Consider the following 26,224-nt stretch of genomic DNA (forward strand, 5'->3'; position numbering starts at 1 on the left):
TGATTTTTGTCTGAGATACCATAAGCATTGTTTTTATTCAAAAGCACTCCCCTCCAGGAGGGAAGCAGTCTATGTCCCAATAGTTGTTCAAGATATTTCTGTAACATTTTCCAAAAGTGTTTTATTCGATCACATCGCCAAAATGCATGCAAAAAAGTGTTATTATCTCTATGACACTTAGGATATCCATCCTGCCCTTACTGCTTGTGATTGTGATATGTACCCCCTGTGAATTACCCTGTATTGACTCTCCTGCAGCTCCGCCCCTCCCACTTGTCTTGGTATATCTTTTATCAATTTTGCAAAATTTATTCCTTTCAGCTCATAGCCCAAGTCTTTGCTCCATGTCTTTTCAAGTATCTCATAGGCATGGGGGGGGGGGGGCTAAGGGACTCCAATACTTTATGTAAACTCGATATTGACACCTGTCCGTGTGCATCCCCTTTCAAAAAATCTCGAAGCCTAGAGCCCAACCTTGTGCCTAGTGCATCTTGGTCCATACTGAACCAATAGTGATGCAATTGTCGATATGTGTAATAATCTTTAGTGGCTAAAGAGAATCTCTGCTGCATGTCCGGAAAACTGTACAGAACACCCTCTTCATTCATTAAATGTTCTAGCAAAGTAATCCCCTGTGCCGACCATCTATCAAATAAATCCTTCTCCAGCCCTGGTGGAAAGTCCCCATTCCCTCGCAATGGGAGCTGGTCACTAATATTGGGGTTATATTTCCAAGACTGCATGAGAAATCTCCAAGCACTTCTCAGAGGTTGAAGCAATATGCTGTTCCGAATGCTAAGTGGTAAGCTTTTTGTTTTTGCTTGTAATAAGAAATTCAAATGCCAAGGCCTAAATAGTGCCTGCTCCCAACTAAGTGGGGTATATTGATTTGTGTTAAACAGCCAATCCCTAAGATGTCTCAGAAGGCATGCCTGATTGTATCGTTTAATACAAGGTAATCCTAGCCCACCCCTTGCCCATCCATCATTCAAATATTCAAAGCGCACTTTGGATTTCTTCCCCCCACCCCCCAAAGAAATCCCCTACAGATCCTATTCAACTGTCGTAAATCTTTACAGATGAAATATATTGGCAATACCTGCAAGAGGTAGAGCCACCTTGGGAATATGATCATTTTAAATAGATTTATTCTACCTATTAATGATATTGGTAAATGGTTCCATCTTTCAAGAGAGCGTCTAGTATCCTGTAATTGCTTTTCTATATTGATTTTATAAAGTTTAGTGGTGTCCATTGTCAGACGAATTCCCAGATACCTAAAAGATTCCTCTGCCCACTTTAACGGTAACCGTCCCAGCCTATCTCTTAGTTGGTCTCCCTCCCTCTGCAAAACTTCAGACTTCTCTAAATTGAGCTTAAATCCAGAGAAGTCCCCATATTCTGTCATACACTCTAAGAGAGCCGTCAGTGATGCTTCTGGGTAAATTACATGGGCTAGTAAATCACCAGCAAAAGCTGCTATTTTGAAAATTTCTGTTCCCATCTGAACACCTTGTACATCGGGTGTCTGCTGGATATTTATCAATGGATCTAGGGTCAGAACAAATAATAAGGGCGACAGTGGGCAGCCCTGCCTAGTTCCCCAATATATGGGAAAGGAAGAAGACAAAATACCATTAACCCACACCTGGGCTTGTGGTAAATAGTATAAAGCTCGAATTGCCTCTTGAAAAAATCCCTTTATACCATAGGTGTCTAAAGTTCCAAATAGAAAGCCCCATACTACACTGTCAAAAGCCTTTTCGGCATCAAAACTAACTAATACTGACGGCATGGCTTGTGTGGACGTCTTCTCTAATGTTGCCAAAATCTTTCTCATGTTTTTGATAATAGTTCTGCCCTGTACAAATCCCACCTGAGATTCCTCAATGATGTCTGGTAGTATTCGAGATAGGCAATTGGCTAAGACTTTAGCGAATAGTTTAGCCTCATAATTAAGCAACGATATTGGCCTATAAGATTCAGGTTTCTGAATATCCCTCCCTGGTTTCGGAATCACTATGATCTGTGCTGTTCTTAAGGAGGTGGGCATTTGTTTCTCCTGCGCTATGGTATTAAACATTGAGGTAAGAGGTGCTACTATTTCTTCTTTTAATAGTTTTTAGAATTCTCCTCTATACCCGTCCGGGCCTGGAGCTTTCCTCAATGGCCCCTGCTGTATAGCCCATGAGACTTCCTCTACTGTTATGGGAGCATTTAGCATGACTAGGCTCTTTGTATCTATATGCGGAAGATCCAGCCCATCCAAATATATCTCACTGTCTAGCGGGGGTGGATCTGGAATGGCATATAATTTCTTATAGTATTCCTGCATGATTTTATTAATTTGGATATCCTCGTTTTCCAAGGTTCCTTTAGCTGAGTACAATGTATTTATTTTATAGGGGCCTTGCCGAGGTTTTGCTAATCTAGCCAACATTCTTCCACTTTTATTGGCATGCTTGTATAAATGATATCTATAATAGGCATAACTTTTTTGTGCCCTGCTATGCAGCCTCTCATTCATGGTTTGCTGCAGTTCCAAAAGCTGGGCTTTTAGTGCTATGGTATGATGGCTTCCATATTCTTGCCGAATCCGTGTTACTTCCTTTTCTAACCGAAGCTGTTCCTTCTCCCATGCCTTTTTCTGGTGACTTGTATAGGCAATAATCTCCCCTCTAAGTACAGCCTTGGCCGCATCCCAGTAGAGTATTGGAGTCGTCCTGTGTACCTGATTAGTGTCTTGAAATTGCTTATATTTTTAAAGTATGAATTCTCGAAAACTCTGATCTTTATATAGCCGAATAGGAAATCACCACTGAAATGGGCCAGGATCTCCTTCTGATGTTTCCCACATTACCGTTACCATAGCATGGTCTGATATTTTGATAGGGCCTATTTCTGCCGCACAAAGTTTTGTAAATAGGGGTCGAGAAATGAATATGTAATCAATCCTTGACATGGTGGCGTGTGCGCGAGACAGATGAGTATAGTCACGCTCTGATGGATGCAGGGTTCTCCACTCATCCACCAGGTCAAGGACCTCACTCAACATTCCTATGCCTCTGGAGTCCGCTCCCAATCCCCTTTCCTCTCCCTGCGACCTGTCCAGTCTAGGGTCTCCCACTGCATTGAAATCTCCTCCAACCAGCAGGGGAGTTCCTTCAAAACTTATTAAATGGCGCAAAAGTTGTTTGTACAACACCTTGCTATATGTATTGGGAGCATAGACATTACACAGGACTACAGGTTGACGCTCTACTGTTAAATGTGCCAGTACAAATCTGCCCTCCTCATCAGCAATAATTTTGTGTGTCATAACATGAACCCCTTTCTTAATCAAGATTATGACCCCCGCTTTTTTAGCCTGTGCCGGAGATTCATAATATGAGCCCACCCACCAGCGGCATAATTTCTCATGCTCTTTGGCATTTAAATGTGTTTCTTGAAGCATTGCTATTGAGACCTGTTGTTTATGAAGTGCTTGGAGTATTTTCTGTCTTTTTATCGGCGATGAGATCCCTCTCACGTTCCAGGTCACTACTTTAAGGGTCATCACGTATAATCTTTAGACCTAGGGTACAGGATCCCAATATCTTCGCTAATTGGGCAGGAGGGGCATCCCAGCCTATACCCCCACCACCTGTGGTCAGACAGTGTTCTACAAGAATATGCTTTCCGTGTCATTTCTAAGATGTTATCGACTTTTTCCTGTTCTCCTTGAACCATGAAATGTTTGTTCCTCAATGTTCGCCACTCTGCCCTCCCCCCATCCCATCCCTGGTGTCCCCGCCTCCCCCCTTGCCTTGTAGCACCCATGTGCTCTACTTCCGTCCCTCCCTCCCTCCCCCTACTCTCAGACCTCCTGGGCACCTAAGGTGCTCGACTTCCTTGTCTCCGATCGGGGACTCCCTTTAACAAATGTGCCGCAAATTTTGTAACCGTGTGCCCCCCCCCCCCCTTTGTACAACATAACTTTTATAACAGCATTAACCGCTTTAACCTTTGCAGAGATAATTAACTGCATCCCAGCATAAGATTTTTTCATCTCTTCTACTACTCGTCCCGTATTTACTCAGGATTCCCATCTCACCAACACAGTCTACTTGTTTTTAGACGGACTCGGTCTTTCTCCATCTGGTCTGCAAACGCCTGGGCCACCTCCACAGTCTCATAGAACTTCACTGCTCCATTGTGCTGGACCCGTAATTTCGCTGGATACAATAAACCAAAACGGATTTGCAGTTTATGCAGTCTCCCACAGACCTGTGAATATTGCTTACGCTGGAGAGAGACTTTAGTGGAATAATCCTGAAAACACAGTATCTTGTGACTCTCTCTCTCTCGAGCTGCTCCTTTCCTGAGCGCTGTAAGGATCTCCATTTTGTGGTGGTAGTGTAGCAGCCGTGCTATGATCACCCTCGGCCGTTCATTAGGGCTTTCCTGGGTCCCAAATGATGTGCCTGCTCTATTTTAAGGAGGCCTGCTGTGCTTGCGGTGGGCAGTAACTTAGCTAACCAGGATTCAAAATATTCTCTCAGATCACCGTCCTTTATAGATTCTGGTATTTCTACCAGTCTGATGTTATTCCGTCGAGAACGGTTTTCTAAATCATCCACTTTATCTTCCAAAACTGCTATTTTTCTTGTAAGGTCTATTATGGCTGTGGAAGATTCCTGCGTCAATGTTTCCACTTCTCCCAGCCACTGCTGGACATCCTGAAAGTCTTTTGTAAAAGTTGTAAATCGGTGATCCATGCCATCCAGCTTGTCAATTATTTGTTGCAGTTGGTGATTCATGGTGTCTTCCACCGCCATCTTAACCTCCGCCACGATTTCCGAGGCCCATACGGAACTCACCAACGGTGACGGCGGTGAGCTTTTCTCCGCCATCTTGGAGCCTCCTCCTTTGGATTTTTCCGGCTCTTTTTTGGATCCACGGGTCGCCATACACAGTATAGTAAAGTAGCGCTTTTGAGATGGCTTTTTTTTTTCGGTGTCTAGGAACTTCCCAAGCTCTGCTGCTTCTGCAGTCAAGTATAAGACAAGTTCTGCACCACTAGTGTAGCCTACCTGCTGGGATTTTAAGTGCTGTACTTCACCTACAGTTCTTCCTCGGCTAAATTTAGATTAGTTGAAGAAGGGTGCCCCTGTCTCTTTAAATATCCATGCTGTACTCTCAAACCAAATTGCCTTGCTTGCAGCCGAGCTTTTGTTATTCCTTAAACATTCTGACCCTGCTGCACCAGCTCTGAGCTCTGGTTACAATGGATTACATAATTTATGCTGCTGTTTATCCACTCTGTTAGTCCCTCCGACCCCCACTTTCAGTTTTGCTTGCTACGGCACCAGCTCTCTCGTTATCCGCCCCCCCCCCCATCCTGGATTCACCCTTGTGCTTTATGGAACTCACTCTGTCAGCAGGCTGGAACTGTTTTCGATCTGCTCTTATCTTCTGACCAGAGAGTGATCTTCGTTCAAGTGTCTCTTCGGTGCTGGCCGTTCGCCTCGTGGTATGGGGGAGGGGTAGATAGCTGCTGCCGATTCTCCTCACTCTGCTTCACTGCTGCTTTGTTTCCGGGGGTCGGATCTCCTTCTTGATTACCTCCCCGTGGTTTTCCTCCAACTATGCTGTGGTGGGGTAAGCAACTTCGGTTTTCTTCAGAGTTCACGATCGTGACTGTGCGGAGCTCAGCTTATGGTGGCCATCTTGGTCAGCAGCTCCGCCGGAAGTCGGCAGCACAGCTTTAATGTGCACTGATGCTTGAATTAATGTTTGCTATCTTGATAATATTAGGGCTGACAGGGATTGAACTAGTAACATACAGAGCTGGATCCAGCAGCACAGCAGGCCTTCATGTTTTGTGGCACCCTGGCAATTCGCTCCTTTCTTAAAGAAAGACAGCATGGTTTATTCAGATTGTGTTACCTGGACCTGCACTTAACCTGTTTCCCACAACCTTACTGGCTTAATGGTGCCCCATTCCATTTGAGTCCTTGTCAGCAGCTGTGGGGAACACAGTTGCAAGCTGGCTTCTATTCACTGCTTCAAAGGGGGCTAGCAGGCAGGAGGTGCATTCCTCTCAGAGTAAATGAGTGCTGTACCAGTGCTTCAATAGGAAGTCCTAAACCACACTGCGTTCCCAGGCAGATATCATGAACTTATATATACTGTCTCATGGGGCTTGGTGGGAAACAAATGCTTTTGGCATCCTGCTGCCAAAGCTCCTAAGTCCCTTGTTCTATAGGGCAACAGGAAAGAATACAGGCCTTGAAGGATGGCTTCCCTGTGAAATGAGATCAGCTAACCTTAACTTTCATCCCTTTTTCACCCCTGGCCCTGAACAATAGAATCAGACCTGCCAGAGCCACTGCCACATGTGCTGTTCTTTGTTGCTGCCAACAATCCACGTCTGTCCATCTGCTGGAGACAGAGAATACTGACTGACTTCCTAGCTGCACCAGGCTATGTATGAAAGCCAAACATTTTAGCATCGTCTGTCTACTGGTGAGAAGGCTGTACCCCACTCATCTGGACTGATTTGTCAAGGATGAAAAGGAATGGGCATCAGTTCCATAGATAAAGAGACTAATGATACTAATGAGTGAAAAGAAGCAAGCTTACACGGTCAAACTTTTGAGCTGTTTATGTATATATCTATGGAGAGAGAGACTGGGAGAGTATAGGAGAGGGGACTGGCAGTTTGAAAGGGCCAATTTCTTAACAGCTATGTTTCCATGTATTAACCTTTTTGTGCTACAGGTGCTGGAACTCCCTCTCCCATAGAAATGCACTGGGTCATTTTTTGAGAACTTAAATTCACTAGAATTCTTTGGTCTGATCTGGCACCATTTTCAAACTCAATGAGTCATTTTTTTTCTTCTCTGTCAATCTTGGTTCTGTTCTTTTAAATTCTTAGGACGTGAACAGACATTTTCAAACTCTTATGTATGATTTCTTTCCAACATTCTGTTCATTTGGAAGTAACACTGTGAAAAGTTTTATATCAAATTAATAAATTAAACCACATATAAAAAGCTCATTACTTCAGTGCTTTAACTTGATAATTAAAAATAAAAATTAAATTGTGCATTTTCTTCCCACACGGCAAGCATGGCTTCATCAAGCAATGAAAGATGGATGTAATCTGTTGGAAATTAAGCTCAATTGATTTTCTTTATTAAATCTGTATATCGATCATAGCAATTTCAGTCTTTCAATTGTTTTAATGTTAACAATTAATTTTAATTCTATAACTTAATAGGCCTTCAGTCAATGGAAATTTTTCTATTCATAATTTCTGAGCACTTCTGAATAGGGCCTTAAAGAGCACTAAGGAATGGTGTCAGTGGCACATTTGGTATTAAATTTGGACAACTTGTCATACTTCGGATAAATTACAAAGGGTGTGCCTTTGCAGCTTACAATGAGATGACTTAGGGGCATAATCGAACGGGGTGCCCAAGGTTTCCTGAGGACGTCCTCGCAGGAATTAAGGAATGCCCCCTAGGGTACCCCACTGCTCTGCTGGAATGTCTGTGTGGCCAGTCTACTAAGAATGCTGCCCCCCCCCCCCCCAAAAAAAAACCCCCCATCCCAATGGCTTGTTTTTATGCGTTTTCCTCTTGGGTGCATATCTTTCGAAAACACAATAACTTCTAGCAAATGGTCATTTTCAAAACAAAAAGGTGGACGTTTTCTGGCTTGAAAATGGCCAACTTTACTACAGAATTTTTGGACGTTTTCTGCTAAACATCCAAAATCGGATTTAGACATCATATTGAAAATTCTCTCCACATCTTTTTAGGACAGAAATGGCAAAAAAGTATCAGCTTTTCAGAATATCATCAAATAACTGAAATGCAGTTGGTGTGAGGAAAGAAGGAAACACTGTAGGCTATCTTGGAAAGAGAAGCTGGCATTAACATCCACACAGGTGTTGTGTACAGTACACAATCTGCTTGAAGTTGGACAGACTAGAGAGAGGTCTGGCTACAGATATCCAAAACTTGTGAATGAAGGAGGTGGACCTACCATATGTGGTGGACTAAAGTATTCCATCTGCAGAAATGGAATTGAAGTAGTGATATTGTGGATGCCTTTCAAGGGGCTCTACCTGGAAAAAGGTGAGGGAATTAATGAGCTAAAGAGTGATGCTGGATCTAGAGCTCACAAATGGAGATATCGTGGAGGGGAATAATCAAACGGGACCGGCCATCTCTAATGGTGGCCCAGTAAAGCGACATACCCGACTGTATTATCAAAACAAGATGGCCGGCCATCTTTCGTTTCGATAATATGGTCGGGGCTGGCCTTAGAGATCGCTGCCATTGGTTTTCGCCGATAATAGAAACTAATGGCGGCCATCTCAAACCCGGCCAAATCCAAGCCCTTTGGTCGTGGGAGGAGCCAGCATTTGTAGTGCACTGGTCCCCCTCACATACCAGGACATCAACCGGGCACCCTAGGGGGCACTGCAGTGGACTTCATAAATTGATCCCGGGTGCATAGCTCCCTTACCTTGGGTGCTGAGCCCCCCAAAGCCCACTACCCACAACTGTACATTACTACCATAGCCCTTAAAGGGTAATGGGGGGCACCTAGATGTGGGTACAGTGGGTTTCTGGTGGGTTTTGGAGGGCCCCCATTTACCACCACAAGTGTAACAGGTATGGGGGGATGGGCCTGTGTCCGCCTGCCTGGAGTGCACTGCAGTACCCACTAAAAACTGCTCCAGGGGACCTGCATAGTGCTGTGATGGAGCTGGGTATGACATTTGAGGCTGGCAAAAAAATGTATTTAAATTTTTTTTTGTGTGGGAGGAGGTTGGTGACCACTGGGGGAGTAAGGGGAGGTGATCCCCGATTCCCTCCTGTGGTCATCTGGTCAGTTCGGGCACCTTTTCAAGGCTTGGTCGTGAACAAAAAAGGACTAAGTAAAGTCTGCCAAATGCTCGTCAGAGCCAGCCTTCTTTTCTTCATTATCGGCCGCGGCCGGCAATCTCTTAACCACGCCCCGCTCTGCCTTCGGTACACTGCCGACACGTTCCCTTGAACTTTGGCCGGCCCTGTGACGGAAAGCAGTTGAAGCCGGCCAAAATCGGCTTTCGATTATACTGATTTGGCCGGCCATCTCCCGATTTGTGTCGGAAGATGGACGGCCTTCTCCTTCGAAAATAAGCAGGATAGTTAACGTTTGGATAAAAGCAATCTAGGCAACAGTAATAACCATATGAAGTAAAATCTCAGTGAAGCTGGAAGCTGTAAAAAGGTCAAATTGATAAACTACAGCAAATCACCTGGACTGGATTGTATATACCCCAGGCTTAAAATCCCGGACTTCAAATATGCTGACCTTGACAAATGGGGAAATACCTGAAGGAGGTGGGAGGAGGTATCGGAAGTTGAAAGACAATGGGCTAAATTGATAGGAGCTATAAAAAGGTTAACAGATTATTTAAGTAAAGAAAAGCAAGAGGAGGAAAAGATGTGGATCTCTAAGGAGGCAGCTGAAAAAAATTGAGAGAAAAAAGGGTAGCATTAGCATGGTACAAAAGATTACAGAACAAGAAGCATAGAAAAGAATATCAAATAACAGACACAAAGAAAAAATCAGGTAGGCAGAAGACAGAAGAACATATAGCTAAAGATATTAAGAGAGGTCACAAGACTTTTCTCAGGAATGTAAGTAAAAGGAGGAAGGCTAGATATAGAATTTTAAGACTGAAAGGTACCGAGGACCAATGAGTGTAGAATGAAAAGATTAAAAGCAAAAATGCTGAACAAATACTTCTGTTCATGAAAGAAAGCCCTGAACAAAGCATGCACATAACTTGGAAAACCACCCATAAGATACCTGATAGTTTATGGAATGCAGCATTTGTAAACAAGTTGCAGGGCTGAAAGTACATAAAGTCATAGAACTGAATGAGAAGTATCCCAGGATATTAAAGGGGTTCAGAGAGCTTCTGACATATTTGCTGAAAAATACATTTAACAGTTCTCTGGAAATGGGAGAGGGTCCTATGACAATGGAGAAAATAACAAATACGGTAAGACAAAAGGACCATAAGTCTCACCTCGGTGGTGGGAAAAATAAGAGATGCGAGAGAGAGAGAGAGAGAGAGAGAGAGAGAGAGAGAGAGAGAGAGAGAGAGAGAGAACTATCTAGAAAACCATCTAGAATATAAAAGGTTGCAAGATTGAGGAAGTATTTCTATTTTTCTTTTTAAACCCAGAGGCAGATCATGCCAAAAGAATCTGATTATTTCTTCCATTAGGTGACTAGAAGACTACACTAAAGGCACATACTGGATGAGGTTTATCTGAATTTCAGCAAAACCCGATATGGTTCTTACTGTGGGGCTCATGAATAAACTGAGCAGCTTGGGGGTGGATCCCAAAATGGTAAACAGAATTAAAGACTGGCTGACTGATAGAAGACAGAGTAGTGATAAATAGAATCAGTTCAGAAAAAAGGTGAGGAGCAGAGTGTGAAAAAAAACAAAAGGACAAAACTTCCTACACAACCCAGCAAATACAAAATGCATACAATTATATTTTATAGGACAGAAACAAGTCAAAAATAACTTTTAAGAAACAATCTGCAAAACTATTTTAGGACCCCCAAAACAATTTTAAATTGATCACCTAAAGTGCTCAAACGAACTTTTTCTAAAACGTATGTTCAACCTAAAAAATACTTATATAAGAGCAATGAAAAAAAAACAACCCTGTGAATACACTATTCTTCACAAGTGCCACGATGCAGTCTTTTAAAATAACATCCACACTTCAAGCAAACTTCTGACCCTGCCAACTGATCAGTTTTTCTCCAATTTTCTCAACCAATGATGACAGATTTGCACTGTGATGACTATCATATGTGCACACAGTTAAGCCTTGCACCGGGGTCTTGCACACCAGTAAAGTACTAGTTGTAAAGTAGTTTAAGTAGTTTTCCTCTCCTTAGTTTCAGGACCAGCTGATCCATAAAGTATTCATTTAAGGCAACTACAAAATGTATTTCTCTAGTTTGTTCTAATAAGATATTTATCAAATCAATACAGGAGTAACTAAATCTTGTACTTCTACTGTGTTATCAAATTCAATCATTTTGCCCCATGTTTGGAAATTTGTTGACCATTCCCCCACCGACAGCTGTACAGTTTGAAGCTACTCAACATTCAGCATTTTTTTTCTTAGTGCCTTCCATTTGGAATAGCCTACATGAAACTTTGACTAGAATCAAATTATATAAATGTTTAAGTATAGTTTTAAAACCTACTTTGTTATAAAAAGCATAGTATGATTCCAAATAATGTTAAAGGTTATCTTTGTTTCCCTTCTTTGATTGGCTATGATGTGCTGGGCAGGAGTTAGAGGATATCCAGTGTCTCCTGATAAACTCTTAAGCTGTTTCTTCCCTGCCTCTCTATAGCCTACTTTTTTTAGTTGCATTGTTTTATAGGATTTTATTCTATCCTTCCACTTTTCCTATAATAATACTGAAATCTATATATATTATAATTTTATTATTTAATATTGTAAATGTTATTTTTATTGCAAACTGCATTGTTGGCCTGGCTGAAGGGTGGTATATTAAGACTTTTATTAAATGTATGGAAAAAAGATTCAAGCGAAGAAAGCAGGAAGAACTCAATAATGAAGTTGAAGATTGTTATTAGTAATTTGTAACATATTAAAATTGTCCATGGTACCAGAAGATTGGAAAGTGATATATGTAATTCCAGTTTTTAAAAATGGTTCCAAGCAGTGATCTGGGAAACTACAGGCTAGTTAGCCATGTAGACAAACATGGTTAATGGGACAGAGTCAACATGGATTTAACCAAAAGAATTCTTGCCTCACCAATCTACTACACAAATAAGCACATGGATAAAAGTGATCCAGTTGATGTAGTATGTTTAGATTTTCAAAAAGCTTTTAACAAAATCCCTCATAAGAGAATCCTGAACAAATTAAAAAGCTGTGGGATAGGAGGCAATATCCTGTTGTGGACTGGGAACTGTTTAAAAGATAGAAACCAAAGAGAAGCATGAAATAGGTCTATCAATAGAGGTGTGCGAATTGTGGAAGTGAGATCCAGAGCACAGCTATGCACTCATTGAAAAAATATTTTTTCTGATTTATTATAAATTTATTACTATGTAACTTCATGATGTGCTCCCTAGTCTGTTTTCTTTCAAAAAGTACAATCAATTTGCATTTACACATTGAAAACCTATATCTTTAGCTTTTCCTCATGTGAGAGTCATTCCATCCTCTTTGGTCACCCTTTTCTGTAATTTTTAAAAAAATCTTTTTTGAGATAAAGCAACCACAATTACACAAAATATTCAAGTGCAGACATACCATAGAGTGATCCAGAGCCATTATATTCCTTTGTTTTATTCTCTATTCCTTTCCTTTTTGAATTATATTTTTATTAAAGGTTTTGTCATACAGAGAATACTGGCATTTATAATCTGCTTAACCATCAAATTCAAGGTGGAATACAAAAGTAAACACAAAATCAAACAAACCCCCCCCCCCCCCCGGAAATTAACCCCACCCCCCCCCAAAAAAAAAAAAAAAAAAAAAAATTGCATAAGCATAATCAAAGTCAAAGTTCCATGGCAACACCCGGAGACAAATTGCAGGGTTACACAAATTCAAGGAGTGCTATGTGGCTCCTGACAAAAAAGGTCTAAACGAGCCCAGGTCCTCAAAACAGACTTAATGTTTCGACGTCTATGGGCCAAAATTGTTTCATATTTTCTGATCACGCATATATAACTCCACCATTCATTATAATTCAGGTACACATTATTTTTCCAATTGGAGACAATTAAATGCAATAATAATAATTCCTAATAATTCCTAATATTGTTTGGTTTTTTTTTGGCCACCGACACACAGTGAGCAGATTTCAACATATTGTCCACAATGATATCTAGATCTCTTTCCTGGGAATGAAGTCCTAATGTGGAAACTTGTATCATGTAGCTATAATTTGTGTTATTCTTCTCAATATGAATCACTTTGTACTTATCCGCAGACTTCCAATTTTGCAAGGTCCTCCTTCAATTTCTCAGTTAGCATGTGATTTAACAACTAGGAACAATTTTATGTTATCTGCAAATCTGATCATCTCACTCGCTGTTCCCATTTCCAGATCATTTATAAGAATGTAAGTGTTGTCATACTGGGTCAGACCGAAGGTCCATCAAGACCAGAATCCTGTTTCCAACGGTGGCCAATCTAGGTTACAAGTACCTGGCAAAATCCCAAAACAGAACAATAAATTTTTTTTGCTGATCATCCTAGAAATAAGCACTGGATTTTCCCCAAGTCCATTTTAATAATGGCTTATTGACTTCTTTTTTAGGAAGATATCCAAATCTTTTTAAAACCCCGCTAAGCTAACTGCCTTTACTACATTCTCTGGCAACGAATTCCAGAGTTTAATTACACGATGAGTGAAGAAATATTTTCTCAGATTTGTTTTAAATTTACTACTTTGTAGCTTCATTACGTGTCCCCTAGTCCTAGTATTTTTAGAAAGAGTAAACAAGCGATTCACGTCTACCCGTTCCACTCCACTCCACTCATTTTATAGGCCTCTATCATATCTCCTCTCAGCCGTCTTTTCTCCAAGCTGAAGAGCCCTAGCCACTTTAGCCTTTCCTCATAGGGATGACGTTCCACCCCCTTTATCCTTTTTGTTGCCCTTTTCTGTACCTTTTCTAATTCCACTATATCTTTTTTGAGATGCGGTGACCAGAATTGCACACACTATTTGAGGTGTGGTCACACCATGGAGCAATACAAAGACATTATAATGTCCTCATTTTTGTTTCCACTCCTTTCCTAATAATACCTAACATTCTATTTACTTTCTTAGCTGCTGCTGCTCACTGAGCAAAGTGTTTCAACATATCAACGATGACACCTAGATACTTTTCCTGGTCAGTGACTCCTAATGTGGATTCTTGCATCACATAAGTATAGTTTGTATAAATATGTTAAAAACCACTAGAACCAGTACAAATCCCTATGTCACTCCAAGGGGAGGAGGGTGAGGCAGTCAGAATAAGCATACTGCTGTCCTCAGAGAACACCAGCCACAGATAAGTAACTTCAATTTCTCCGAGGACAAGCAGGATACGATGGAAATCCATAGCTATCAGGCTGTCCAAAACAAAAAAAAGGGGAAAATGGGCCTGCAACAGGCAAGGCCCTGAGTTATAACCAGTAAGAAGCAAACATTTTTTTTTAAAATTTTGAACAGCCTGGAACTGGAAAAAATGGGCCTTGGGGGTGGCGTATTTTAGACCCCAAATAACATCTGAAGGACTGTCTGACCAAACCAGATGTTACGTCGGGAATCCTTTTCTAGATAGTATTGAGATATAAATCTATGGATTGAGCTCCATGTTGCAGATCTGCAAATCTCCTCAATGAAGGCAGATCTCAAGTGGGCTACCAAAGCCATCATGGATTTGACTTTGTGAATGTAGATCAACCACCGAGGTGGAGGAATGAAGAATACTACGAACATGGCAAGAGCAGTGTGAAGAAATGACACTTCCAAAAACACGAGGGAGTAAAAGATGTCATACAGAGAATTTATTCACGAACAAAAATCTGTAGACAACACGGTGCTATGTTTCAGCGTGGGTCACACCTGCTCAGGAGCTAACTCTGACATATCGTGTTTTTACAACTGCAAAACTTGAGATTGTCTATTCTGTGCTCACAAACAGCGTCTTAAATCCATCAACTCAGACTCCTGAAGAAGGGGTGACCAGTGTCAAAACATGGCACCGTGATGAGTCTACAGGTTGCTATTCATGAATAAATTTTGTGTATGACATCTTTGACTCCCTCATGCTTTTGGAAGTGTCATTTCTTCACACTACTCTCTTGACTGTTCTGATTTTGTGAGCAATGACATGGGCATAAGTAAAAGGAAATGCAGTCTGTGAGCCAATTTGAGAGTGTGCGTTTACCAATGGCAGCCCCCATTTTGTTGGGGCCAAAAAAACCTCCAAAAAGCTAGGTGGACATTCTATAGGTTTTAGTCTGCTTCAGAAAGAAGGCCATGACACTCTTGCAGTCCAGAGTGTGCTTTCATCTTGATGGGTACGTGGCTTTGAGAAATAATGATGAAACAACAACTGACTGATTAAGATGGAATGCCAACACTACCACTCTGTTGATCCATTTTATATGAAGTTTTACATCTACTAAGGCCTAGAGCTCAGGGCTGATGTGACCACCACCAAAAACAAGACCTTCTAGGTCAGATAATTCAGGTGGCAGGTAAAAAGTAGTTCACAAGGTGCTTTCATCAGTCGAGTGAGGATTATGCTGAGATCCTAAGACACAATGGGAGGCTTGACAGGAGGTTTTAGTAAAAGCAAACCCCCGATGAAGCCAATAACTAAAGGCTGGTGATACAGTCCAATTGTGCTAAGGTGAACTCTGAGTTGGTCTTGAGACCTGACTGACAGGTATATAAAATATTCAAGCTGTTAGGACCCGAAAAATGATCTAGGGCCTCGTCCTCATACCAGAAGTCAAACCTCTTCACATGAAACAGAACCTTCTAGTGGAATCTCTCCTGGAAGCAAGCAGACTCAAGAGGTTCCCCTCAGGTAAGTTCAAGAAGCTTACTTCTAAGCCTCTCAACATCTAAGCCAGAGACTGAAGGTCGGAATGCAAGAGGAACTCCTTGTTGTAAATGATGAGGGTCAGAAAGCACTCATCAATCTTCAGAGGCTAGCTCCAGAAGCAAAGGAAACTATATCAGACTTAGACAGTATGGTGCGATAAGTATCAGGGTTCACTTCGAGAGGCATGGGAAGATATGCATACAGAAGACCTGTCCCTAAATCTAGGAGAAAGGCATGTAAGGCTTGTTTGCCATGTGATCCCAGTCTAGAGCAGAACTGAGGGACAGTGAGTGGCAAAAAGATCTACTGAGGACGTGCCCCACTCCTGAAACATCTTTCAGGCAACGGCCATGTTGAGGGACCATTTGTGCAGGTGCATGACCTGAATCAGGCTGTCCACCAAACAATTGTTTTACCTCACCAGTAAAGTTGCTCTGAGTATCATTCTGTGGGAGATAGATCATCTCCACATTCTGACGGCTTTCTCACATAGAAGGTGCAAACCCATGCCACCCCGATATTTGACATAGTACATGACAACCTGAAAGCCTTTAGTTTGTTCCAGATAGTTTGCAACTTCAGGAAACTGATTTGGTGTTGTGTCTCCTGAGCAGACCACTATCCCTGGGTGTGGAACCCATCTACATAAGCTCCCCACCCTAGGCTGGATGCATCTGTCGTCGGTGTCTTGTGGGGTTGGGGAATTTGGAATGATAGCCACCTAGACATGGAGGAAGGCATGACAGTAATGACATCCTTGAGGTTCACCATGGTTCGAGACCACTGGGGAGACAGGATCCACTGAGTTGTCCTCAAATTGAGGCATGCCATGGGTGTGACATGCATGGCTTAGTAATTCTCAACATCTGATAAGCCAACACCTGCTGACTTTGCTGAACTTCCAGAACTACCAAGACAAGAGCCTCTATTTGCTGAGAGGAAAGCACTGGCTCAAATTGTGCTGGCAGCGCTCCTATGAAGTCCAATTGTTGGGTTGGGCTCAGCTGGGACTGGGGTAATTTATTACAAATCACAAAACGATCTATTGCTTACTAAAATGGAAAATTATCATGCATGAAATGGAGGAAAAAGACCTCAGAAATCTTAATAGGACAGACAGCTGTCTGTGTTCACTCTTGGTTCAAGTTTAAAATCACTGATCTTAAAAAAACCTTCTGAAAAATTGCATAATTTAAATACTTAAATAGTGCTCAAATGGTGATCTAAGACATTTCTCAAACCACAGTGCTAGTTCGTGAACAATCGTGACAATAAACACCATAAATTGTCATATAAACACAAAACATTATGTGACTTGCTCTATGAAAATACAAACTTGTTCAATGTTAAACATTACATGGCTCAACATATCCCACAGTTCACTGGTCAACTTTGGAGACAAAAGCTTCAATGTCACCAGAGCATCTGCTCATCAACACTAAAGGCACTCAGGAATTATATTGAAACGGAGAGTTCTATCATTCCAATATAATTTGTAACCTGGTATCAGTCTCTCCAATTAGTTGCTATCCTTCCACCAAGGGTCTCTGAGATGCCTGTTATCTCTTCTTCATTTAGTGCCAAACATTCTAATAGTTTAATTTAATATTTTCTACCTCAGAAATTTACAGATAGATAATTTTAAAAAATGTTTTCTATTTGTATTCACAACTTACCTAGTATCTGATGGAGGTAATTTGGAACTGTTTACCACATCGTTCTTATTTAAATATATCTAAGGTAGCTCAGCTTTTATTGCAGTACCCATCAGGATATTCTAACTTCTGCTATACCTTTTTTGAGATGTGTTGATGAGAATTGCAAATAGTACACAAGCTGTGACTGCGTCACATATCTTTATAGAGGCATTATGATGTTTTCTTAATTCCTTTCCAAATATAACATATTAGATGGTGGAAGATAGACTGAAATAGGCTATCTAGTCTGCCCCAAAAGGTGGCTAGGAAATAATTTCTAACATTCTATTTGACTTTGAAACTATCACTACACACTGAGCTGAAGATTTCAATGTACTGTCTACGTGATGCCAAAATTATTTTTCCTGGGTAAAGACTTATAAAATAAAACTTCAGCATTGTATGTGTTTTACTTTACACTTGTTCACAGTAAATTTAATTTGCCATTTAGATGCTCAGTACTCCAATCTGGCATGGATTTTCAACAGTTTCTCACAGTCTTTTCACCTTGAATATTTTCGAGTCTTCTGCTCTTTTCCAAATTGCTAACAAATTAATCACCAGATCCAAATCAGACCCTGTGCACTCTATTTGCCTTTATTTAATGAGAAAATTGAATCTATATCCTATGTTTTGAACAAGTAATAAAATCTTGAATCAGAAAATAAAATGTATCAGAAGACAAGTTAATGGCTTTCAGACACTGAATGTTCATGAATTCACATGAAAAATCATTAATGTATCCTGTAAATCAAATAAGTACAAGACTTAAAGATAAGCTGTACCACAACTGGCTATTAATATGAGCATTCTATAGTTGTATTAAAAAAATGGTTGCTAGCTATACTAGTGGAGGAGTGGCCTAGTGGTTATGGTGGTGGACTTTGGTCCTGGGGAACTGAGGAACTGAGTTCGATTCCCGGCACAGGCAGCTCCTTGTGACTCTGGGCAAGTCACTTAACCCTCCATTGCCTGCCGCATTGAGCCTGCCATGAGTGGGAAAAGCGCGGGGTACAAATGTAACAACATACTAGCTGACAATACTACTACCATAGTCAGTACTCACAGAGTCAGTGTCATTTTCTTTTTTAGAATCCCGTCTCAAAGGTTCATTCATATCCTCCTGACTACGGAAGCTGAAGTTCTGAATGGCTTCAGTTACCCCTCGAAGAGAACTGTAAATATCTTCAGAGTTCATGTTTTCTGTGTCATAATCAAATGCGCTACATAGTGGACAGAAAGGAAAGACAGGGTCAAGCATCTTATATGTCACTCCCCTCCCCTCTTATTACAGGACAATTTTAGTGCAGGTATGAAAGAACAGATTTTCATCTCGAATTTAGGACTACTGCAAAATTTTTGGCAGCATTTTACTGTAGTCAGCAACATGCAATCCTGTAGTCCTGTCAGTATTTGACTCTTAGTCACCCCACTCTGTTATACTAGGTTATAATTTTATAAAGGTCCTTTTGCAGCTAATCTCTGCTTTTGCATGTGCAATTTATAAATTAAGAAGCTTTGATCTCATGAGTTACACACATACAAACATTCAGAGTGAAAAGAATGCAAATTCTTTTATGTGATCTATGCACTATGCCAACTTTTCAAAAGTATTGTGGGTGTTAAGCCCAATGGAAATTACATCTCCCTGGACACAGTATAGGGAAAAGTTTGTTCAATATTGGGGGTGCTCAAGCAGCCGCAGAGCTGGCTCCTAGGTCATGAATATATGTGCTCAGGAAGGTAGTTTGTGCAGAGCACGCAAGTACATGTGTAGTTTATAAAATATTCACCTGAGTACGTACTTCACTTATGTGCACTTACACCTGTTTTCAAGGAGGTGCACGTATGCGGATGCGTTTTAGGAACAATTTCTGCAGGTTTTGTAAGGCTGCAATATAAAGACACGTGGAGGGGCATAATCGAAAGGGACGCCCAAGTTTTGCTGAGGACGCCCTTGCAAAACGTCCCGGAGGGGTGCAGAAACACATATTATCGAAACAAGATGAACGTTTTGACAATATGGTCGGGGATGCCCAAATCTTGACATTTAGGTTGTCCTTAGACATGGTCGTTTCTGATTTTCGGCAATAATGGAAACCAAGGATGCCCATCTCAGAAACAACGAAATGCAAGCCCTTTGGTCGTGGGAGGAGCCAGCATTCATAGTGCACTGGTCCCCCTGACATGCCAGGACACCAACCGGGCACCCTAGGGGGCACTGCAGTGAACTTCATAAATTGCTCCCAGGTACATAGCTCTCTTACCTTGTGTGCTGAGGCCCCCAAACCCACAACTGTACACCACTACCATAGTCCTTATGGGTGAAGGGGGGGGGGGGGCACCTAGATGTGGGTACAGTGGGTTTGTGGTGGGTTTTGGAGGGCTCATATTTACCATCACAAGTGTAAGAGGTGGGGGGGGGGGGGGGCACGGGCCTGGGTCCACCTGCCTGAAGTGCACTGTACAGTCAGTTCGGGCACCTTTTTGTGGCTTGGCCGTAAGAAAAACAGGACCAGGTAAAGTCGTCCGAGTGCTCGTCAGGGATGCCCTTTTTTGTCCATTATGGGTCGAGGATGCCCATGTGTTAGGCACGCCCGAGTCCCGCCTTCACTACGCCTCCGACACGCCCCTGTGAACTTTGGTCGTCCCCGCGACGGAAAGCAGTTGGGAATGCCCAAAATCGGCTTTCGATTATGCCGATTTGGGCGACCCTGTGAGAAGTATGCCCATCTTCCAATTTGTGTTGAAAGATGGGCGTCCTCCTCTTTCGAAAATGAGCCTGTTAGGCACCTATTATTGTTGCTATAAAATAGCACTGAAATAGGTGCCTCCTTGCCCTTCATACCTGTCAGAAAATCACCCTCTAAGAGGGCAAATCTATAACAGGCAGGCTAGTTAGAGCCTATTCTATAAAGGGACATAAGCCCTACTTTCCTTTATAGGATATAAGCCTCACCAGGTACATATGTGCTTCACGTTTAGGTACGAACACTTATGCCAGCCATACAGCTAATATAAGGGTTAGCACTTAAGTGCTCCAGATATCTGCATATTACCATATTCTCTATGTTTTATGTGTAATTTTGAGACCTGTCCATGCTCTGCCCGTGTATACACACCCCTTGCAATTAAATGCAATGTAAGTTACATGGATATTTACAGAGTAGCGCTTAAGCTGAATTTTGGCATTTACACCCACACGTAAGTGCATGCCATTATTCTAAATATCTGTGTGTGTAATCAGCATCTAAATGCTGAAACCTGTGTTATAGAATTAACCCCTTTAGTGGCCACTAGCTATAGAGATAGAAGGCAGAGAACCTTCTGTGGACAGCAGAAGGGGCTTTCCATGCTTCTTCCTTATGGGTAAAAATGTCACATCTGTCATAATCCCAGATTCAGTACACTAAGAACAATAGTGGAACAAAAATAAAGACAAGTACATTTCTGCATATCATTTCCAACCTAATAAATCCTAAATCCTAATAAAGAAACCACAAATTAAAGTCTTGGCACACTTTATAAACCAAGAGAACAACAGCATGACAACTGGGAGGAGTAGCCTAGTGGTTAGTGCAGTGGACTCTGAGTTCAATTCCCACTGCAGCTCCTTGTGACTCTGGGCAAGTCACTTAACCCTCCATTGCCCCTGGTGCAAAATAAGTACCTGAATATATGTAAACCGCTTTGAATGTAGTTGCAAAAACCTCAGAAAGGCAGTATATCAAGTCCCATTTCCCTTCCCTAAAATAAATTCAACATTTAAACTTTTTTTCTGTATTTGTGGGGGGGGGGGGGGGGGGGAGTTTTATATAGCATTTTCCATATATAAAGCCTGATTTATACATGAAAAAGGGCCATTATAAAATTGAGCAGAGGTATACACACATAAAAAGTAAACAAAGATTGTGCACATTATTACAAGGATGGCTTGTAGGTATTTCCAGGTGTACAGTTTGGCCTGAGTTGTACAATATTTATGTACTAACATACAATATGTGAACATATTTGCCCCATCTTCAAGGCAGATGTAAATTTGTGTGTGTGAATTTGTGCCCTGTTGGGGGTCCAATTTGCCTTTAGGTTTAAAATAAGTACTTTTTTGGTCTTGTTACCTAGGCACCCCTCTTATAAATCTACCCCCCCCCCCCCAAGAATGAGGCAATTATCATTTCAAACCAACTTCAACTTTTTTGAAAAACACAATTTTCAAAAGGCAGAATATCTTACATAGTGTTATACACAACATGACAAGTTAGTAATTACCTGCTTCACTGACTTGCCATTAAACATTAACTAAATCAGGTTTGCACATAGTTAATGGTAGTATAATCTTCCAACCATTAAATTTATCCTGTATCAGTAATGAAAGGATATGGTTTGTAACGTCCTTTACTCAGATTTAAATGTGACTGGGCCAGTGCACACTCTACTACTAATTCTAATGCTCCACTTACTACAATATAAAGACAATTCTATTAACAGGGCACCAACATTTAGGTGCCATATTTGCGCAGGTAGTAAGCCTATTGTATGAGAACATTTATCCATATTTATAGAGTACTAGTGTAAACCTGCACTGGCGTGCCTTAATGTAGGTTGCACATATTTACGTCAGGCCTATGACTGGTGTAAATGGGTGCACCTAAATGCAGCACTTACATGCGCAACTTATTCTCTAAGTTAGGTGCGTAAGTACATAAGTATTGCCATACTGGGACAGACCAATGGTCCATCAAGCCCAGCATCCTGTTTCCAACAGTGGCCAATCCAGGTCACAAGTACCTGGCAAGATCCCAGGTGTATAAATGTCAGCCTCCCCTAGCCCCTCTCATGCCCCTCCCCTGAGTTCCTCTGGTTAGGCTGACAGTCATCCTTTCAGCAATCCATTCCAATACATGGACTGTGATGCCCTATTGACCCTGATAAAAGTATGCACCTCCAGCTGGCCTATACAGCAGATCAATGTTGCAACAGTGCACTTAGGAACTGCAAACTGCAATTCAAGACTGAGCCTCTGTTTAGCTGCTACAACTGGGACATCAGACCTGGTCTATACTATGGCTACTACCATGATCATTTATAAGTACTTGAAAGTTCCCAATAAATGTTAGCACTCTGCCAGTCAGCTCAGTTACTGCAACGCGAGCCTTCTGGTGAAAGACATGGACTACAATTCCTTTTACGAAGGCTGGAAAATGTGTGTCCAAGAAAAAAATATCAGAAGCTGCTGTTTCTATGACTTGGACTCCCTCCCCTGGGGCTCTGAATACTGCGGCTCAGCACTGTGAGCCTTGTCCAGCAGAAGCTAGGCAAGGGAACTAAACCCAGGACTCCTATGCTGCATCATTAAGCACCATCACTACCAAATATATTTTAATTATTGTACAAAGTTTAAGCCTTCACTGGCCTTTTCAAAATATTCTTCTTGCTTTTTTTGTTTTTTTAACTACTCAAATAAGATGCTTGTAAAAAAATCTTTTCATTCAATAAAATGTTTACATAGAGGCATATTTTCAAAGCACTTTGGGAGGCTAAGTTCCATAGGTTTCTATGGAACTTTGGGAGGCTAAGTGCTTTGAAAATAAGCCTCATAGTAACATAGTAGATGACGGCAGAAAAAGCCCTGCACGGTCCATCCAGTCTGCCCAACAAGATAAACTCATATATGCTACGTTTTGTGTATATATTACCTTGATTTGTATCTGCCATTGTCAGGGCACAGACCGTATAAGTCTGCCCAGCACTAGCCCTGCCTCCCAACCACCAGCCCCTGCCTCCCCCCACTACTACTACTCAACATTTCCAAAGCACTACCAGACTCATGCAGTGCTATACTGCCACCCAATCTTGGCTAAGCTTCTGAGGATCCCTTCCTTCTGAACAGGATTCCTTTATGTTTATCCCACGAATGTTTGAATTCCATTACCGTTTTCATCTACACCACCTCCCGCGGGAGGGCATTCCAAGTATCCACCACTCTCTCCGTGAAAAAATACTTCCTGACATTTTTCCTGAGTCTGCCCCCCTTCAATCTCCTTTCATGTCCTCTCGTTCTACCTCCTTCCCATCTCCAGAAAAGGTACGTTTGCGGATTTATACCTTTCAAGTATTTGAACGTCTGTATCATATCACCCGTGTTTCTCCTTTCCTCCAGAGTATACATGTTCAGGTCCGCAAGTCTCTCCTCATACATCTTGTAACGTAAAATCCCATACCATTCTCGTAGCTTTTCTCTGCACCGCTTCTATTTTCTTTTACATCCTTCGCAAGATACGGCCTCCAGGGGCATTAAAACTTCTTTTCTTCTGCTGGTCACACCTCTCTCTATACAGCCTAGCAACCTTCTAGCTACGGCCACCGCCTTGTCACACTGTTTCGTCGCCTTCAGATCCTCAGATACTATCACCCCAAGATCCCTCTCCCCGTCCGTACCTATCAGACTCTCCCCGCCTAACATACTTCTCCCGTGGATTTCTATTCCCTAAATACATCACTTCGCATTTCTTCGCATTGAATTTTAATTGGCAAACCTGCATTTCTTCACATTGAATTTTAATTGGCAAACCTTAGTCCATTCTTCTAGCTTCTGCAGATCCTTTAAAAAAAAAAAAAAAAAAAAGATGTAATTCTCAATCATAAAACTTCAATGTTACCTTGGAGAAAGTGTATTCTGAGATGTGTTAGTCGGGGAAGTGAGGGGACTCGCCCAGCTGGCAGGTGAGCGTGGAGTAGGCCTTGTTAGAGGACTTCCTGTTGGACCCTAATGGGAAATAAAACAAAAATAATTCAATATAAAGCATGATCAAATAATTAAGAGTAACATATTTGATTTAAAATCCACACTAAGTCAAACTATGTCTAGATATTTCATTACTTTTTCTCAAAATTATTTTCCATTTTATTATGTTTGTGTTTATTTAGGTTTGTGAGTACATTAGGAGAATAAAAGAGAGAAAAGCTGGGGCAAGGAGGTGAAAGCTGGAGGCAAGAGCACGAGAGGAGTTGTCCTAGGGGCAGAAAAACAATATTGTGCAGAAAAGCACCATGAGAGAAGGGCTGGAAAGTTACTCAAGGAAGGCTCAAATGTCCTAGATCTGCAACCTTATATTTATTGAACTCTCCCATTCCTTATGTTGTTGTTTTTCTTGTTATTTTATTTTGTATGTTTTTATTGTAAACTGCTTTGATTTACGCAGTTTATACATTTATAAAATAAACTGTTTAGACACTAGGAACTCAGGCTCTACAATGGTAGAAAATCAGAAAATTGTTAATGCGTACTCCGAGTTTGATAAGGAAGAAAAGATCTTGAACATCTGAGAAGAGTTTCCAGCTTCCAACACTTTCTGATCATATTTTACTTTAGCATCTTTGATAGCCAATTTATATTTTGACATCTTAGCCCTCCAATTTGTATAATAGAAATCCAATTTATATTTCCTCCACTTTCTTTCTGAAGACCTGCATTCCTGTTTCAACAACAACAGGGCATTAGAGTACCAAGAATTGTCTCACTTGTTCTTGTTATTAAAAGGTGCAATTTCCCTCAAAACAGTATTTGAAACAGTGTTCCATGATTCAACCATAGAATCAACATCAGACTGCACTAAAACAGATCTAGAAAAAAAACCCTGACAAAAAACTTCACTACTAGGAAACTTCCTATCAACATATATATTCTCTGAACAAGTTCAAACAGTATTAGTGTTAAAGAACTTCAAATAGAATTTTAAAAGATGATTGGTCCAAATTAACGTATCCAAAGAAACAATATCCACTAATAGCTCTACATCATTATCACATGTATATGCTGCAAAGTCTAATGAATGACCTTTTTAAATGAGTAGAACAAATAGGGCCACAATCTAATGATAGTGAGGATAGCAGTGAAAGAAACTGAAAAACCTTTGGGTCAGTTTTATCTTCCAAATGAAGTTTTAAATCACCCAGATTACAAATTTATCAAATTAGGTACAATAGTAACTAATAACTTCAACTAGTTTAAATTGAACATCTTTCTAATATCCTGGTGGTTAGTATAGAAGCAAAAAACCAAGGGCGAACTTATAGTCATTACCAGAGAACCTATAAATCATATATTCCAAATTCTTCTCTCTACTGAATTATCCACTAATCTAAAATTTAAAAAATCTTTATAAATAAAAGCAAGACCTCCCCTCCTTCTGTCTTGCAGAGGTGAATGAATTACCTTATAACCAGGAGGACAAATATTTAAAATATAAGGAGAAAAAGGGTTTCAGTTGTAAAGACCAAACCAGGGTCTGTATCTCCAATCCAGTCCCTCATTATCTAAGCCTTATTACATATAGAATGAGCATTAAAATAAAGACATTCAATGACAGTACAATCTACCGTTGATATCTGCAACCGTAGCAAATGGACTCCCACCACACACTACTCTCACCACTTGCTAAAATTGCCCTACCAGGAGATATGCAAGCTCCCGACTTAGCCCGATCAGGTCAATGGCACTCAATAGAAACAGGCAATTATACAGCAGAGCGTGGACCCGTACACAGCTGCTCAAGATAGGTGATGAGGTAGAATACTAAGTCCTCTGTGCCTGACCCCACAGAAGCCTCCCAGACCATATCACCAGCATTTGTGCCCTTTTGTGTTTTTTTTACATCCTGTCCCTTTGTTAAACTCTTCTGTCACTATGATGATCCTACAGATAAACTTCACCCTCTTTCTGCTCATAACCTGGGCAATAAATGCGAAAGCCTGGTACCAGGACACACAATACAAAATACAAACAATTCCTATCACAAACCGCCACCTGCAAAATAACTACCTCACTGAGTCAATTGACAATGGCACA

General features: G+C 41.1%; 1 protein-coding gene across 1 annotated transcript in view; it reads right to left on the reverse strand.

Annotated features, from left to right (window-relative positions):
• The window catches only part of CLASP2 (cytoplasmic linker associated protein 2), a 977,269-nt gene that overhangs the window by 113,837 nt on the left and 837,208 nt on the right, over positions 1-26,224 (reverse strand). The window contains 2 exon segments of the mRNA XM_030203481.1: positions 18,443-18,599; positions 24,036-24,142. Coding sequence (XP_030059341.1) covers positions 18,443-18,599; positions 24,036-24,142 — 264 coding nt within the window.

The sequence above is a fragment of the Microcaecilia unicolor genome, chromosome 1 (genome assembly GCF_901765095.1).
Source record: "Microcaecilia unicolor chromosome 1, aMicUni1.1, whole genome shotgun sequence".
Lineage (NCBI taxonomy): Eukaryota > Metazoa > Chordata > Amphibia > Gymnophiona > Siphonopidae > Microcaecilia > Microcaecilia unicolor.